General features: G+C 30.7%; 1 protein-coding gene across 3 annotated transcripts in view; it reads left to right on the top strand.

Annotated features, from left to right (window-relative positions):
* The first annotated feature begins 34 nt into the window (after nt 1–34).
* Nucleotides 35–18,455, top strand: part of LOC134697448 (solute carrier family 2, facilitated glucose transporter member 10-like) — a 36,998-nt gene continuing 18,577 nt past the window's right edge. Inside the window, exons 1-10 of one of the 3 annotated variants that reach the window (XM_063559736.1) lie at nt 35–78; nt 2,570–2,636; nt 7,175–7,393; nt 10,897–11,013; nt 12,092–12,198; nt 13,254–13,337; nt 14,060–14,163; nt 15,522–15,630; nt 16,053–16,139; nt 18,154–18,240. In XM_063559736.1, the coding sequence (XP_063415806.1) occupies nt 2,618–2,636; nt 7,175–7,393; nt 10,897–11,013; nt 12,092–12,198; nt 13,254–13,337; nt 14,060–14,163; nt 15,522–15,630; nt 16,053–16,139; nt 18,154–18,240 (933 nt within the window). In that variant the 5' untranslated portion in view covers nt 35–78; nt 2,570–2,617. Of the gene's footprint in view, nt 79–2,569; nt 2,637–5,510; nt 6,059–7,174; nt 7,394–10,896; nt 11,014–12,091; nt 12,199–13,253; nt 13,338–14,059; nt 14,164–15,521; nt 15,631–16,052; nt 16,140–18,153; nt 18,241–18,455 lie in introns of those variants that run through there. The other 2 variants (XM_063559742.1, XM_063559729.1) reach the window with 2 other exon arrangements.

Here is an 18,455-nt window from a genome sequence, read left to right as displayed (position 1 = left end):
ACTGCCGATGACCGAAAAGAAGAGTCAGAACGTCATCTCTAAATACAACAAAAGCAATCAAAGAGGTAACCGAAATAGGTAAGTTTGCTTCTGTTATGCGTATATTTATTTCAGTTTACAGATTTTATCATATTTTGTACAAAACAATCTAATAGTAATACAAGCAACAACAAAAAATGTATAAAAAGGTTGATTGATTTTTTTCCTTAAAATGGAATTAAACAGTTGTTTCTCAACATACAGATCGTCATTCCTATTGGAATTAAGTGTTCTTCTTCGCCACTTGATCCTTTATTCATATAAGTCTAGACTTCATACATATATGAAATACTTGCCACTGGACGTCACATAACCATCAGTCAATAGTTCCAGGACTTCCATCACATAGGTCACCCGCCCTTCATTCATAAGTGAATTAGGAATGCATACTTTTAGAAGATAAACTATTTCTAGTGACTTCCCTGCAGAATGACGATTCTGAAAGTGCTTGAAACTTAGTTTAGTTTAAACATATTAATTTATAGTGGATTGGGAAACAAGTTTTACAACTTATATTAATCCATTTCCACTTTGTTTGATACTTAAATAGAGCAGGATACAGATATATGCTTTCTATCTGGTAAATGATGTTTTAAAGGCGTGGGAATTTGAAGATTTTTTCCTGGTAAAAGACATGATTCAAGAAATAGTCTTTCAATACGTCATTTCTGGAATCATGTCTTTCTTCAATCCTCAATCTTAAGGCCTGTTGGCACGAATTGTCCCAATGTGCGGTTTTCCTCTCTGGTGCTTTTTCCTCAACGTATTTTCTTCTCTGTGCTTTAAATTTGGTATGCGCTGGTTAAGATTGGGATTGAGGAACAGAAGTATTAAATCTGCCCGTTCTGTCAATGTAATGTGCCACTGTTTGTAATTTGGCTTTTGTCTCTTCTGTGTTCTCGCCGTCCAGTCTCGTTAGCATAGTAGTTTAATTCAAGTTTCTGACCCCAACCTCTTTAGATATTTGGTGTAGCATATCTTCTCGTTCGCTTTCATAACAGGGACACTCTGAGGCATTTCAGGTGCTCCACAGTTGCATGACTCTATGGCGTTGGTTTGGCCTACTCGGTTCTTGTAGTAGTTGAGTTCTGTATAGCCAGTTCTTAGTTAGTTCAGTAAAAATAATCGTCAATTTCGCACACCTATATGACATCATTTACCAGATAGAAGGTGTGCCTGTATCCTGATCAAAAGTTTCAAGCACTTTCTAACTGTTATTCTGTAGGGTATTTTAGAAATAATTTTTGTTCCGAAAGTTCGATATTTTGATTTATACTGTAGGACTGAAAGAGGCCTGACAGAGTGACCATATCATCAGATTTTTATTTCCCAAATACTTTTTCACATGTTTGCTCAATATGTGTTTGAAACGATGATTCATACATTTTTTGTCATGTGGTGTTGGAAGTTACATGACAGATTCGTCTGAAAACCGTATCCTGGAACTGGCCTATGAATGAAAAGGTGCTAGTATTATTCTTAACTGACTTGAAGTTCCACTATATATTGATGTCTTTAGGTGTGTGCCCTCCCCATGTCCCCATAACAATTTTGATACCTGTAAATAATGTTACTCCTGAAATTTATTCTCAGCGCAACATTTAAACCAATTTTACTTGTCTTAAATGCTATTTTAGGTGGGAAATGATAACATTGTATGGATTTTTTGTTATTTAAAGTCATTTTTATTAGGGCCCTGAGGGTCACCCTATAGTGATAAATCTGTCCTTCCATTAGGCTGTCCATAACAAATTGAATCCTTTCTTTATCATGTTTATTTAGATAACCATTATAGTTTCATACTTTATACTCGACATGTATATTAACCAACACCTTATGTCCTATTGTAAAGATAAAAAAAAATTACCTCACATTATTTACAGCAGGCCCACAGAGATGGCTCCCATCTCAATGACTTCTAGTTGGAACTTTTTGCAAGAACTTTTTTTTAAATTAACCATTGAAAGAGTCTGCTAAAACAGAACAAATGGTGAAAGGATAAAGTTTTCAATTTTACAAGGGAGGTAATATCTTGATACTTATAATTTCAAGCTGTGCACCTTTAAGATGTCATTATTGACTGTTTTAGTTTTTTTTTTTTTAGTAAAAATTGAATTTGCTATCGAAACCCTTTTGTGATGAAAAAAGCTTTTTTCAACTGATTTTTTAGTTCATTAATATGTTTTACTGATACACCACTACTTCTGAGATGCACAAACACAGTGCATTGAGCATTAGCATACACATGTACATCCTACCCGTATGAAAATTTCAAGAAATTTATTAAAGACACAAATACTTGGATAGTAAAGTTACAAAATTGGTTGCCATGGTCACTGAACAAAATTTTTATATTCAATTGAAAAACAAAGGAGATTTCAGAATAAAGAGATAAAAATCAGTTGCAATTTATTTTCTGCCCCAAACATAATCTACAGATGCCTTTTGCTTCTAGTTGTTGTTAGGTTAATACCTCAAATCTTTCATTTTTACATCGGGGTTTAATAAATTTATTATGTTTATATTTTAGGCAATGTGATAAAGGACAAAAAGAGGTTGTCCTTGACCTCTATCAAGGATGGCAGAAGAGTCTCAAGGTAAGGTTGATAATCTATTGACAGGTACAAGATGAACACTCACATGCTGACTAACCATTAATTACATTAACATGTTCAGGATGTTATTTGGAGAAAAATACCAAAACTTCTTTTTGCACCTACGATAGTAGAGGGTCATTATGTTCTCTGGTCTGCGTCTGTCTGTTCGTCTGTTCGTCTGTTTGTCCCCCTTCAGGTTAAAGTTTTTGATGAAGCTGAAGTCCAATCAACTTGAAACTTAGTAAACTTGTTGCTTATGATATGATCTTTCTAATTTTAAAGCCAAATTAGACTTTTGACCCTTAACTTTACGGTCCACTGAACATGAAAGTGGGAGTTTCAGGTTAAAGTTTTTGGTCAAGGTAGTTTTTGATGAAGTTGAAGTCCAATCAACTTGAAACTTAGTACACAAATTAGACTTTTGACCCTTAATTTTACGGTCCACTGAACATGAAAGTGGGAGTTTCAGGTTAAAGTTTTTGGTCAAGGTAGTTTTTGATAAAGTTGAAGTCCAATCAACTTGAAACTTAGTACACATGTTCCCTATGATATGATCTTTCTAATTTTACCCAACTTCACAGTCCATTGAACATGGAAAATGAAAGTGGGAGTGGGGCATCCTTGTACTTTGGACACATTCTTGTTAAAACCTAAAATACAATTTTCCAGTGTATAATTGTATTCAAACACTAAGGAAATTAGGCATGAACATCTCTGCATAATCAGCATTAATCTTATTAACACAGCAATAAAATACAGTGGATTCCAATTAACTACAAAACTTTTAGAGAAAAATAATGTAAGAAGAATGTGCAATAAACAGAACAATTTTAAATACATGTACATTTTGTATTTTAAAAAATTAAGGCATAGTTTCAATACCTTTTTGGTATTCAAGAAAAGGACCCAGTTCAGTTGTATAAAATATGAACATGCCATTGTCTCTTGAACTAATGTTTTACAAGCAATGAAATGTATTTTAGAATGTTTACTTTTTTTAGTATGGTTTACTGGTATGTAATTACGTTCCTCATTTACTTTTAAGATTTAATTAGAATTATTGATAATATACATCTGCTTTATAAGATATGCATCTGGTGGTAGGTCTTCCCTTTATGGCTAATACAAATGTATGGCCCATAGAAACTTGGTACATTTTTCTAGGGTTATGGTTCAGATATTTTAATTTTGAATATTATTTTAATGATGAAAATTTTGTACAGGTTGACAAGCTTGTTTATTTCCTGACAGTCTTTTTTATTTGAGTTGTCTCCCCTCTAGTTTATTTTCAGATCGTGCAGTTAGCTATAAATTACACCCCATTACACTTCAAATGGTGGATAGTTGTCTCATTGGCAATCATACCACATCTCTTATTTATTTAAAATTTTTATGTAGGTTTAAAATTAAGAAAGGATTTAAGAGCCTTTTGTTGCAAAACAGATTTCTCTTAGTCCAGATCAGAAAAGTTGTCTTAATAAAATTAAGTTTAGAATTAACTAAGCTACTCATCATCTTGACCAGTAACAAATAAGTTTCATTGTATATAGCAGGGTAAAAATTTATACAAGCAAAACTTTTCAATTCTGAGCTGGCAATGTACATTTGAAGATATAAAGAAGTGTTCCTCTATTATTGTATCACAACACTTCAGCCTATTGTTATTCTTTAAAAAGTTATCTTATGTGTAAGGCCACCAGTTAAACTGATAAATTTCCAGCAGCTCACTTTTTTGCACAGAAGTTTATCATAGGTTCACTTATGTCTATCATTGATATTTATTATTATAAAGTTCACCCAGTTTATTTGGCAGCTTATTAGTTGACATAGAATTAAATCACACCTCTCAAGCCGAATAAACTAAGATTTGCAATAGCCATATGGACTATTTTAAGAAATTTCTTTTTATTTAGTTGCCACATCCCCCCTCATTATAAGTGAAAGTGCATTAGTCCAGTCAATCTAGCATAAATTTGAATAACCTTGAAGTAAGTTTTAAATCTTTAGCATTGTACCCCAATTATACACAGAAAAAAGTCCCATAAAATCTAAATTAAGGAAAACTAAAAGAAAAAAAGATTTTAAAATTCCTATGAAGATTTGCATTGATATGGGAGATAACTCTGCAAAAAAGGCAGAAATATTAATATCATTTGATACAAAATTATAATTTCACATCTTCTATTCATCAGAATGTATTGATTCTTGATATTTTAGCAGTCTTTAAAGCATAACAAACAGCTCTAAAGGTGTTTTCTTATCTTTTATCTTTTATCAAACTACAACCTAGATTTCATAATTCATTAGTTCAAAAGTTCACCATTTATTAGATTTTTCAGTATGTCAAGGTAAATAATCTGAAACTGAATAAAACTGAATAAAACTAATTCAGCATAATATTCCTCATTTAGTGGTTTAAAGTTTATTTAAACAAGGAAGATGCTGAACAAATATAATTTACAGATTTAATTAAACAATACCAAATATTCACATTATTTTTTTCAAAATAGTCACAAAGCCATAAATTTGCAATTTCTATAATAAAAAATGTGAAAAAAAATAAAAAAAATAGCACAACACTTCAATTTCATGAGCAGAAGATTGTATAATGTAGTCAAATTTGAACTTATAACCACACCAAAGTATCATATTTTACATATATTTTAAGAAAATCTACAAAAAACTCAGACAAAAAAGGACTCATTTCTGTGTAGTTATCCCCCTTTCAAATGTTAATTTCCATAAGAAATTAAAAATACAAAAAATGAGTTTTCCTCAAGTTAGATTTTAATGGACTTTTTTTACTGTATAATTATGTATTCTGTTGATGAGACAATATTTTTAAAAACAGAATTTATAGCATGTAACCCTATAAAGAAAACGTTATAAGCTAAATAATGCATGCATCACATCAATTCATATGAATTAAAGTTAATAATTTTATGTATGACGGGTTAAGATTGCGTGTGAATCTTGAAGTATCCATTGAAGAATTAAGTCAGATTAAGTTTCCTTTAAGAAAATATCAGCTTTCTAATAAAACATTTTATTTTCGTCCAAATTTTACCTGAATGATTTTGTTGGTTCATATTGATTTTACTTTATTTACATTTAGATCATGTTTAATAAAGATAAAGACCAAAATTAAACAGAGGGGAAAATATATTGAAAGTAAAACCGGTAGTAGATAGGAGATATTCATTTGACAACTGTAAATTGGTACTAAAACTTGTTTTTGAAGATGAACAAAAATTGTGATAAAATACAATGGAAACAACCTTGATGATGAAATGTAATCAACCTCATACCTGTAATTTGTTTTCCACGTTTACGATCCATTTAAGAGATCTGTAAAAATGATAATGAATAATTTCACTGTGATAATATCTAAACGACAATGAAGGACAAACAGTTTGAGGAAGGTATAGAAATTATATTATATACTGTTGTATTTTACATACTTACATTTTCAACGTTTATTTAATTAACTTAAAAATTGCATAATTCAAGTCTTTTGAGATTATTTAATAATAGTAACTGGTGAAAAATTTATTTGTAAAAGACAAAAACAATTTGATTAAACATATTTAACATAAATGCTTTCTCTAATAGAGAAGGAATGATAGGCGCTATAAGTTGGCACCAAAAATGAAAAGAATTATAATTCTTCAATTCTTTTAAAATGTTTATTAAGGACCATACCTTATTCCTTAGAAAGTTCATTTTCTGCAAAGGTATAAAAATTAACAGATACTTTATAAAAGTTGATGATATATATCCATGTACATATTTATATGGAAAAGAATTACTTTTGTTTGGTGGTTCACAGTAATTCACTCTACAAGTATATATACCAACCTTTTTCCACCAAACAAATATTTTTTGTATTTCACAAATAATATTGCATTCAGTTGATAAACAAATGGAGTACATTAGAGTAATTAGTTTTAGCATATATATTTAGTATTATGCCTGGGCTGATTTGCATGTGCAAGTACGTAGTACTACTACAATGCTACATAAGACAATGATCTGTACCATGTGTACTGAAATAGAAAATAATCAGTACAAATATATATAATACAATGATCTGTACTGAACTATTGAATTTCCTTATTCAATGGACAGATGTTACTTTATGATTTCTGTTTAATGATAATGAATAGAAATTACTACTTAAAGTCAAATAAACTAATAACATTGATGTGTTTAACTTTAAAATAATCAAGAAAATAAAATTAATCAAATCTGTTCAATGGTTAAACATACATGTCTACATCTATTTAATAATTATAAGCTTTTCATTTTCAAATATTTTGGTCTCGAGCATCACTGAAGAGACGTTTATTGTTGAAATGGGCAAATGGTGCAGAAAAATTGGTATCTTATTGTTATTGTATTTATCTTTGTTACATGTCACTGATATTTTTTTTAAACAGTTTTAGCTATGAAATTTATCAATACATGAATCAAAATCAAAATGAAGGTAAGGTAGCCTTGACTATAATCCACCTTGTATACCGTATTGAATATTTCAGAGTTACTGTTGTCAGAGTACTGTTTACAACACCATGACAGTAAAAGTTCTGACAGTGATGAATCTCCCTTTCATTACTCACCGGTTCATAAGGAGACATCACCTCGCACCAAACTTATCGTGGACCATCGGAAGTCAAGGTCACCATGTGGATCACTGTATGTCCTGGCTGCCTCCGTTATGGCATCACTGGGAGGAATACTGTTTGGATATGATATAGGTATACAATATATTAATATTTTGACAAGATTATTATTTGGTTGTCCAATTAAAATAGGAGGTATTGAAACAATGTGGTTTGAGGTAAAACCAGATTATAAAAAATCTTTTTTACTATGCTTTGTGTACAGACCTCCAAAGTCAACAATAGATTGGATTGATGATTTTGAAAAAGAACTAGGAATGGCAGTGACCATTAATTCAGATATTATATTATTGGGGGATTTTAATATGAATTTTAAAGCACCAAGCAAACCTCCTCAAAAATGGTTGAATGTTTTAGAAACATTCAATCTTCAACAATTGATTGTAGATGCTACAAGGGTCACAAAGGATACCAGTACATTGATTGATCATATCTATGTCAGTAATCTAGATAAGGTACAGGAATCACATGTCTGTAAATTTGCAATTAGTGACCATTATCCTATTTGTTTAACAAGGAAAGAAGTTAATAAAGACAAAAAAAATTCACACAGTACAATCACATACAGGAATTTCAAAAAATTTGATCAAAATGAATTTCTTTTAGACCTACAAAGTACACCTTTTTATAAAATTGAATTTGAAGACAACCCTTCTGTTTGTCTCCAATTATTTTATGATATGTTGAACAAAGTTTTAGATAAACATGCTCCTGTTGTTGAAAAGAGAGTTAAAAAGGATAGGCAACCTGATTGGTATAATAGTGAAATTATATATGCTAGGAACATGAGGGATAAATATAATGCACTTGGATTGTGGAGTGAATATAGATTTTGGAGAAATAAAACTAAACAAATAATAGAGAATTCAAAAAAGAACTATTATAAAAACATGGTAAAAGGCTCTAAGGACTCAAAATCTTTATGGAAATGCCTTCATAGCTTGAATCCCAAGTTTAAAAAATCCCCACATGAGTTAGCTACAGATGAGAACAATACAACAACAAATGATAAAAAATCTATAGCAGATACTTTTAATAACTTTTTTACTTCCTGTGCTGAAGAACTAAGAGAGCAAAGGGACATTACATCTATTGACAAGGCAGATTTCAATAATCTAAGCAAATTTATTAAAAATCAATTAAAACATCAAAAACATGATAAATTTACCATACCACCAATAAAGATAAATGAGCTATTTGATGAGTTAATTAAACTCGATGTAAATAAATCATCAGGAACTGATAATATTGGACCGCAAATCCTTAAAATAAGTGCCCCATGTATTGCCTCTCCTCTCACATATATATTCAACAGAATGATAGATACTGGTATCTACCCCTCATTACTGAAAAATGCTAAGGTAACACCAGTTTACAAAGATGGTGATAAGGTTTTAGCAACAAATTACAGGCCAATTTCTGTACTTCCATCTTTATCAAAAGTATTAGAAAGGCATGTCTCAAATTACATGTATAAGTACTTGTCTAAATTTAAACTTTTACATCCTACACAATCAGGTTTTAGGCCACATCATTCTTGTCAAACTGCACTTATTGATATCATTGACAAATGGCTGCAAGAAATGAATGATGGTAATCTTAACTTAGCAATACTGTTAGACTTTAAAAAGGCATTTGATCTTGTAGATCATGACATTCTTTGCTTAAAGCTTGCTATTTATGGATTCAGTGAGTCTGCAGTAGGTTTTTTCAGGTCATACCTAAGTAATAGAACACAGCAAGTAAACATTTGCAATGTTAATTCTGATAAAAAAGATGTGAAATTTGGTGTCCCCCAAGGATCTATACTAGGTCCTCTATTATTTGTCTTATTTATAAATGACCTACCCCTGTGCATTAAAAATTGTAAAACAGACTTGTATGCTGATGATACTACTCTTCATAAATCTGGGAAAAGTATAGAAAATTTACATGATGATGTTCAAGAAGATTTATGCAAAGTTGAAGAATGGTGCAAAATGAATAATATGTTCATCAATACCAAAAAAACTAAATGTTTGGTTACTGGAACAAGTCAGAAGTTATCAACCCAATCTTTTCAACCAAATTTAGTAATAAATTCAGAAATACTACAAAATTCATCATGTGAGAAATTATTAGGTGTTAAAATTGACAGCACGCTTAGCTGGAAAAACCAAATTGATCAAATTTGTGCTAGCATTTCATCAAGAATATACCTTCTTTCTAAATTAAAGAAATTTTTAGATATAAATGCCAGGAAAGCATATTATAACGGGTATATTCTGCCTCTCATCGATTACTGCTGTATTATTTGGGGAGAATGTAAAAATGAAGGGATAGTAAGAATATTAAAACATCAAAAAAGAGCAGCAAGATTAATTCTTGATGCAGACCCATTATCCCCTTCAGCCCCCTTATTTAAAAAACTTGGTTGGATGACAGTAGAAAACAGAATCAAATACCACAAATATTTATTGTTATTTAAATGTATGCGGAAAGAAGCACCACAGTACCTAATTCAAAAGTTTCAACTTATATCTGTAAATAATCCTTATGCTTTAAGGGGTGTTACTCAAGGTAATTTGATAGTTCCAAAGCCAAAATCTGAACTGTTTAAAAAATCTTTTGCTTATTCTGGATCAGTTTTATGGAATGGACTACCTTATGAAATGCGTAAAGTGCAAAACACTTATTCTTTTAAACAAATTATAAAACAATACTTGAGACAGTCCCAATATTCAGTCTGAAATGATTGCAACTATTACTCTTAGAATGTATGATTTTAATGATTTGTATATATATACTAGGTCTATTTACCACATGCGATATGTAACTGTTTCATATCTTTTAATCATGGTACATGTACATTGAACTATTATGTCTTTATATGTTGTATGTTTGCTTTTTTCTCTTATTATTATCATTTTGTTTTTACTTGTATTACATACATGTATATGAGGGCCTCAGGGAAGATTAGTGATTGTAACTAACTGTGTTTACCCTCTTTAAATAAAGAATTTATTATTATTATTATTATTATTAATTATATAGGAAAACTTCACATTGCCATATGATATAGGTATACTGATAATGATAATGTTATTGCTTTGTTGTCCAATTAATTATAGAAAAGGCAAACAACAATCCACAAAACAAACATAGAAAACTTAGATCAAGCAACACAAACTCCCTTCCAAAAAACAAGAGGGATGATCTCAGATACTCTGTAAGCAGATCCTGCTCTACATTCAACATGTGCAAAATTCAGAGATAAGTCTCATTTATTTCCCTTGATTATACATTCAAGGAAAAGAGAATGGTAGTTTTGACAATTGGAACATATTTTGAGAATGTGAATTATGTCTAAAGTGTATATAGTTGTATAGGATAAAACATACCGATCATTCAATGGTTATTAATACCAAGAAAGTATATTAAAAATGTTCATATGCATGAAACTCAAGAAAAATAATTGTACAATTTGTTTATTAGAGTAAAAACATTCAATTCAAGCACTTCTTTTCCTTATATTGATAGAGTGTGATAAATATTTAAATTAATTAAAGATGAATTTCTACTGTGTTTATATTTAACAGGTATTATATCTGGTGCTATATTACAACTAAAGGAAAAGTTCTGCTTGTCATGTTTCGATCAAGAGTTAGTTGTCAGCTCTATGTTATTTGGAGCTTTACTTGGATCTTGTTTCGGAGGTCAGTATATCGTTGACATTTTGTAAAATGTTGGTAAATATATCAGGTATGTACCCTGGTACTGTGAATGTTATTCTTAAATCTTTTGTTGGGCAGGATTTTATGACTGAAATCTATCTGAAGATTTTGTGAATTGTGGGTGATTGGTTAGACATATAAAAAAGAAGATGTGGTATGATTACACCTGTAAGTGTTATATGATGGGATAATTTTGATATTAACCCATTCTTTCACATTGTGACACTTATTTTTGTTTCATTCCTCGAAATTCCAATGTAGAAAAAAAATACATTGTAGTAATTAAACCATTTTACAACTTTTGCCCACTGGCATTTGTTTAGTTTTATCTATCATCTATCTGATCTACATGTAATCACTGTCCACAATGCATTGAGATCGTATCTAACACTTTTTTTAATATGTTCTCGTAAGTTGTTAAAACTGTCATGGTAAACTCACTTTGTGTGGTTGAGTGAGCACTCGCAATATATTTTTAGTCATTAATGTCCCTTGGAAATATAAATTATATAGAAAAATTTAAATTAGTGCTATCAAGCCTAAATTATTAGCAAGACTTTAATGAAATTTATATTGGTTTATATCAGTTATGTCAATTACATATTCCTGACTTGGTACAGGCATTTTCTTATGTAGAAAATTGTGGATTAAACCTGGCTTTATAGCAATCTAAACCTTTCACTTGTATGACAGTCACATCAAATTTCATTGTATTGTCAACAATGCATGAACAAAACAAACAGACATAATAGGCAAAAATATCAAAAATACAGCAGTCAACATTGTGTATGAGACCTTGACCCATATCTTGACAGGTGCTGATATATGATTTTAGATTTAGGGTTAATACTGACCCTCTGCCAAATCACCAACAATGGAATTTCACCTATGAAATTCAAAAGTTAAATGACACTTTAGGTAAAACTAGCTATTTACATGTAAACACAATAACCGTATTTGTCCAACTTATTTTCAGATATTTGTCCCAGCTTCTTAGTGACATCAATATTTTGTTTTTTTGGATGATTTTTTGTGCTAACATAGATAATTTTCTCTTCAGGTATGATAATAGACTGGTTTGGAAGACGTTTTACCATTATAGTAAATGCTGGAGTATTTACAATTGGTGCTGTAATAGCTGCTGGGGCACCTGTCTTCTATGTTGTGGTATGTATTGGTGTTGCTCTACAAAAAAATCTATGGGGATTGATTGGGTTAATAATATATATTTCATACTTTTTTAAAATAAGCAGAAGAAAACCAAGAGGAATTAAAAGGGATGTTTCCTGTTTTTATACAACAACAAAAACATGTTGGTATCACATCATTGCGGTCAGCGTCAGTGCTTCCAAAGACATACAATTTCCAGAAAATAATTGAAATATAAGTAAATATAAATCTATGAAATTTAAACACAAGGTTTATAACCAGAAATTGAAGGTCAATATTGAATTTGGGGGTTATGGTCCCAACATGTTTAGGGTCTGGGTCCAAAAAGGGGCCCAACTTAGCATCTTTCTAGTTTCCAGACAATAACTTGTGGAACATTGAATGGATCTCTCTGAAATTATACCACAAGTTTCCATACCAGAAAGGGATGGATAGGATTGGCTATTGGGTGTTATGGCTCAAACCATGTAGCAATTAGGGGCAAACAAGGGTTTCATAGTTAATTGACAATTTGTCAAGTACAAAAGAGGGACGAAAGAAACCAAAGAGGGATGTTGTGTTTGAATTACCTCCCTTACACTGCTTTTAAAATTAAGTATAACGAACTGTTGTATTGTCTTGAGGTGATAAGGTGGCAATTTATTATGTGATTATGGTTGCAAACACCATCTGAAATTTGAATTGAAATTATGACAAGATCTTTAGGGAAAGAATATTTTTTTGGAAAAAGTGAAGGGGGGAGGTTTGAAAAAGAAATTGTTGGGGCATGGTGTATTTTACCAAAAAAGGGGGGTTAATTTTTGTGTTTGTGTGTGTGTGGGGTGGGGTGGGGGGGTCAATTGTAACAGCATAGTGTATTGCACAAAAGCAAAAAAATGGATTCTAATTTCTTTGACTACAGTTATTCTGTTTCAGAAACCTATTATGCATCAATTATTTAATTACAATCCAAATCCAAGCTCCGCAAAGTAATTTATTATCATATCTGTTAAAGAATACTATTGTCTTGCCCTTGCTGACATTTCTTATAAATTCTTGATTGTCATTTTCAGGTAATTGGTCGTGTTGTATTAGGATTTGCTGTGTCTGTGTCAGCCATTGCAGAATGTATTTATATCTCAGAGATTGCACCAGCTGTAAGTGAAAAATATATGTATTATGTTTTTTTTTTTATAGATTAGACGGTTTGTTTTCCTTTTTGAATGGTTTTACACTAGTAATTTTTTGGGGCCCTTTATAGCTTGTTATCTGATGTGAACCAACGAAGGCTCTGTGTTGAAGACTGTACCTTAACCTATAATTGTTTACTTTTATAAATTATGACTTGGATGGAGAGTTGTCTCATTGGCACTCATTCCACATCTTCCTATATCTATTGTGTAAATCTGTTATCAGAAGATACATCTTAAGATAAATGAACATTCTTTCATACATAAGAAGGGGAGATAACTATTATAGTACAGCCAGACAGTCATTTCAAGGTTAACAGACATGACCTTGGCTTGAAGAGGAAGAAATATACAACAAACAGTCAACAAAAAACACAGAAAAGGTTACACATATTAACACTAGTAACACTCAAAAAGATGTTGACATTTAGATTTAATAGCATTCTAAAAGATTGCTGGGTTTTAACAATCAAAGTATTTAAAAAGATAAGATTAACTTATAACAGAAACTTTTGACATAGTGACAAATTCAAAGTTACTAAAACTATAAGTACTGATTTGATATTATATACTTAATGTCCAGGGGCAAATATTTCATAAATAAACAAGATTATGAATGAAAAGTAAATAATGTAATATCATATGTACTGTCATATTTCTCTCTGTAATTTTTATATTTTTTTTTTTAGAAAAGACGAGGTTTGTTGGTGTCATTAAATGAACTTGGTATAACATGTGGATTACTGATTGCTTACTTAGTTAACTATGCATGCATAGATATTGAAAATGGATGGTTTGTATTATCTTTTTTATAGTTCTCCATTTGAAACTGTAAAATTCAAAATATTTAGTTTTGTTTGTTCAACCTTCTAGTCTGTCCCATTTTCTTTTCTGCACTCTTCACTTAAGTTCTCCTCATCAAAATTATATGAAACTCATACACAATTCGCAACACACATGCTGAGGTAGAATTAAGGCAATGTCAGGAGTTATGCCCATTTTAAACTTAAAAAATTACAAAGCTTGAGCGTGAGCATTAGTGTCCTCAGATACATCCTTCTTTTATATTAAGTGATTTTCACTTATTTATTAACAAATTTGATATTTGGGGTCTTTTTACTTCATGATAAAAGCAAATTCTGTTTTGTCAGATATATTGTTAGTTATTTCAGGAGATATATGTTTGTTATTTCTGTGATTCCAGCTGTTATACAGGGTATTGGGATGATATTTTCTGTTATTTCAGGAGATACATGTTTGTTATTTCTGTGATCCCAGCTGTTATACAGGATATTGGGATGATATTTTCTGTTATTTTAGGAGATATATGTTTGTTATTTCTGTAATCCCAGCTGTTATACAGGGTATTGGGATGATATTTTCTGTTATTTCAGGAGATATATGTTTGTCATTTCTGTGATTCCAGCTGTTATACAGGGTATTGGGATGATATTTTCTGTTATTTCAGGAGATATATGTTTGTTATTTCTGTGATCCCAGCTGTTATACAAGGTATTGGGATGATATTTTCTGTTATTTTAGGAGATATATGTTTGTCATTTCTGTGATTCCAGCTGTTATACAGGATATTGGGATGATATTTTCTGTTATTTTAGGAGATATATGTTTGTCATTTCTGTGATTCCAGCTGTTATACAGGGTATTGGGATGATATTTTCTGTTATTTCAGGAGATATATGTTTGTTATTTCTGTAATCCCAGCTGTTATACAGGATATTGGGATGATATTTTCTGTTATTTCAGGAGATATATGTTTGTCATTTCTGTGATTCCAGCTGTTATACAGGGTATTGGGATGATATTTTCTGTTATTTCAGGAGATATATGTTTGTTATTTCTGTAATCCCAGCTGTTATACAGGATATTGGGATGATATTTTCTGTTATTTTAGGAGATATATGTTTGTCATTTCTGTGATTCCAGCTGTTATACAGGGTATTGGGATGATATTTTCTGTTATTTCAGGAGATATATGTTTGTTATTTCTGTAATCCCAGCTGTTATACAGGATATTGGGATGATATTTTCTGTTATTTTAGGAGATATATGTTTGTTATTTCTGTGATCCCAGTTGTTATACAAATTCAAATTATTGTCAGGGTATTGGGATGATATTTTCTGTTATTTCAGGAGATATATGTTTGTTATTTCTGTGATCCCAGCTGTTATACAAGGTATTGGGATGATATTTTTACCACCCAGTCCGAGATTTCTGATGTTACATAAACAAGAAACTAAGGTAGGGTGTGATTTACTTGTTTTTGTTACCATTGTCATCATTTTTCTAATGAAGATTTTTATGATAATTAATGTTGAAATATTTAAATGTAAGTTCCAAGGAACTGGAATTATATCAAATTACAAAAAGATTAGAAAATATTACATTTTCCACATAAATTAATCCAATGACCAGGGGTTGAAGTTATAAAACTTAGCTCAGTGCTTGGAGCTAAAAAATCATGCTCGAAACATGAAATCTAGCATTTCAATGGGTTGATTTTGTAGTATGAGTAAAAAAAACTGACTTGAAAGATTTATGCCTTCAAGGCCAGAAAAAGTATATACAGTGATTAAGAGTTTGTTAATTTTAAGCTTTGTACACAAGGTAAGATAATGTAAAAAAAAAATCAATAGAATTTTAATTCATTTCATTATTTTAAGGCTGAAGCTGTTTTATTGAAGCTGAGAGGAGGATGCAATGTAGAGAAAGAAATAGACAACATCAGAACAGCTGTTCATCATGAAAAGGTACAAAAACAGTCAAACCTATCTAGACTGAAATACTTCCAGTCTAGACTAATATACTTTCTGTCAAAGGTGACAAACATAATTCCTCCCTACAAAGTTCACTTTATAAATTTCCTTTACATAGTGACCATTGAAGGCCGTACAGTGACCTATAGTTGTTAATGTTTGTGTCATTTTGGTCTTTTGTGGATAGTTGTCTCATTGGCAATCATACCACATCTTCTTTTTTATAGATGAAGAATTCTAGTTCAATGTTACCATCATTTTGGAGCAAGTCCACGAATATGTATTAGCCCTAAAATGGAAAGAAAATTATGTTCCAAGTGAAGCTAATTATGAATTTGAGTTCGATAGACTTGCCTATATTACTATATTAATCAAAATTTATAAAACATCATACAAGCGCTATGGTTCAAAATTATGAAAAGAAAAAATAATTGAAAAATCAAGTGGATTGTGTATTGATTTATAGACCACTGTTCCAATTGTTTTATACTAGTCATTTTGAGGCCCTTTTATATTTTTTGAAATTTCAATTCTTGTTTAAGTTATATATTTTATAACATTCATCATTGACCTTTTCAACCGAAATAACGTAAGCAATGAAAGGAACTACATTTGTATATCTGTTTCCCACATTCTCAATTATACTAATTCAATGTCATCCACTATTTCATGTCAATTCCTTGCAAATTTCGTAATTATATTAAAATAAAAGCAGTTGAAAAGAAATTATCAATGTTTTTCATCTGTATATTATAGATGTGGAAGTAAATTATATAAAATTTAATAAAAGCTTTATTTGATTTCAATTTTTTTATCCAAAGGGAGACAATTCAAGCTAAGTTATGAAAATTGGGAACAGTTGATTTTTTTTTAGTTTACACACCTGTTTATTATGCATCATTTAAATAATGAAGCTTTAATATACAGTCGAACCTGATGAAACCAGACCCTGAATAAACTTGTTTCCTGTCCATTCAGGCTAAAAATGAAAGTCCCATTTTTTCCCCTTCAAAGTCTTTCTTTAAAACCCTTTGTAAACCGGAGCCTGTGTATTCCAAATTCTGGTCTTATTATGAAGTCCCAATACTCATAATTACATTAATCATTACCTGTCAAAACCAGTTTGTCTAATTTAATTTCAATGATTGATATGCAATTAAAACATATCTGTTTATACAATATGGCTTTAAGGGATAATCAATTAGTCAGGTGTTTAATAAAACTGCTAACTTACAATCGTAAGGTAGTGAGCTGTATTATTTAATAAAACATTATAAAGGTGTCAATTAAACGAAAAGACAAACTGAATATATTTCAGATTGAACTTACGTTGTAACTTGGATAAACAAATTTTAATGGCGGAGTAAGAAATTTACATCGTGACTTCAAAATTCTGGGTTCCCTGTTGTGAACCCCTAGACCTTGATAATTAAAAACAACAGGATGACAACAATCAATGGGTATTTTACACTGTATGACAACCTCTCGTCTCACATTCCAAACAACGCGAGCATTATGATGCATATGCAAACAATGAAAAACAAAGTGAAAGTATTTTAACTTTTAATTTACAATCAGGAAAAACTTTTACACATGCAAACTGTTGGATTTCACAAGTCATTAACTTTTGGTCAAAGCGGAAATCTGAATAAACTGGCTCACTGTACAAACTAGCCCTTTTTCATAGTCCCGTAGCCGGCTGGTTTATACAAGTTTTACTGTAATGTTCAAATGTAAGAGACTTTTTAATCAAGAAACATAATCATTCCTTTGAATATTCTAAATAACAGATTCAAATCACTTATTCAAATAAAACATTTGTAAAGATTTTTTTCGTTTTTTTTATATGTATAGATAAGCTGCTCTTTGAAGCTGCTCTTTGCAATACATGTTTAGTCAGATAAGGTGGCTCACAGCATGAACAGTGATAAAGTTAAAATCTATTCAGTGAAGTTTTGTTTATATTAATCATTTATTTTAGACTTTATATTGAGATATTTATTTGTAGAATACTCATTGCTGTGATATCTTTTCTAATTCTAATAATATGAGGGGGAGATTGTTTATTGGAGCTGGTCTTGTCTTTTTCCAACAGGTATGGTTCATTTTAAAAATAAGATTTATTGTTTTTTGGTTGCTTAATGTCCAGTGGCAAATATTTCATTCATGTATAGGACAGTTATAACATAAGAGAGAGAGAGAGAGAGAGAGAGAGAGAGAGAGAGAGAGAGAGAGAGAGAGAGGTGATGTTGATGGCATATGAAAAGGAGACTATCTATTTGAAAAGTTTGAAGGAGACTGGTATTTGAA

The sequence above is a fragment of the Mytilus trossulus genome, chromosome 1 (genome assembly GCF_036588685.1).
Source record: "Mytilus trossulus isolate FHL-02 chromosome 1, PNRI_Mtr1.1.1.hap1, whole genome shotgun sequence".
Lineage (NCBI taxonomy): Eukaryota > Metazoa > Mollusca > Bivalvia > Mytilida > Mytilidae > Mytilus > Mytilus trossulus.
Note: the sequence above shows the minus strand (reverse complement) of the source record. Positions and strands in the feature narration are given on the sequence as shown.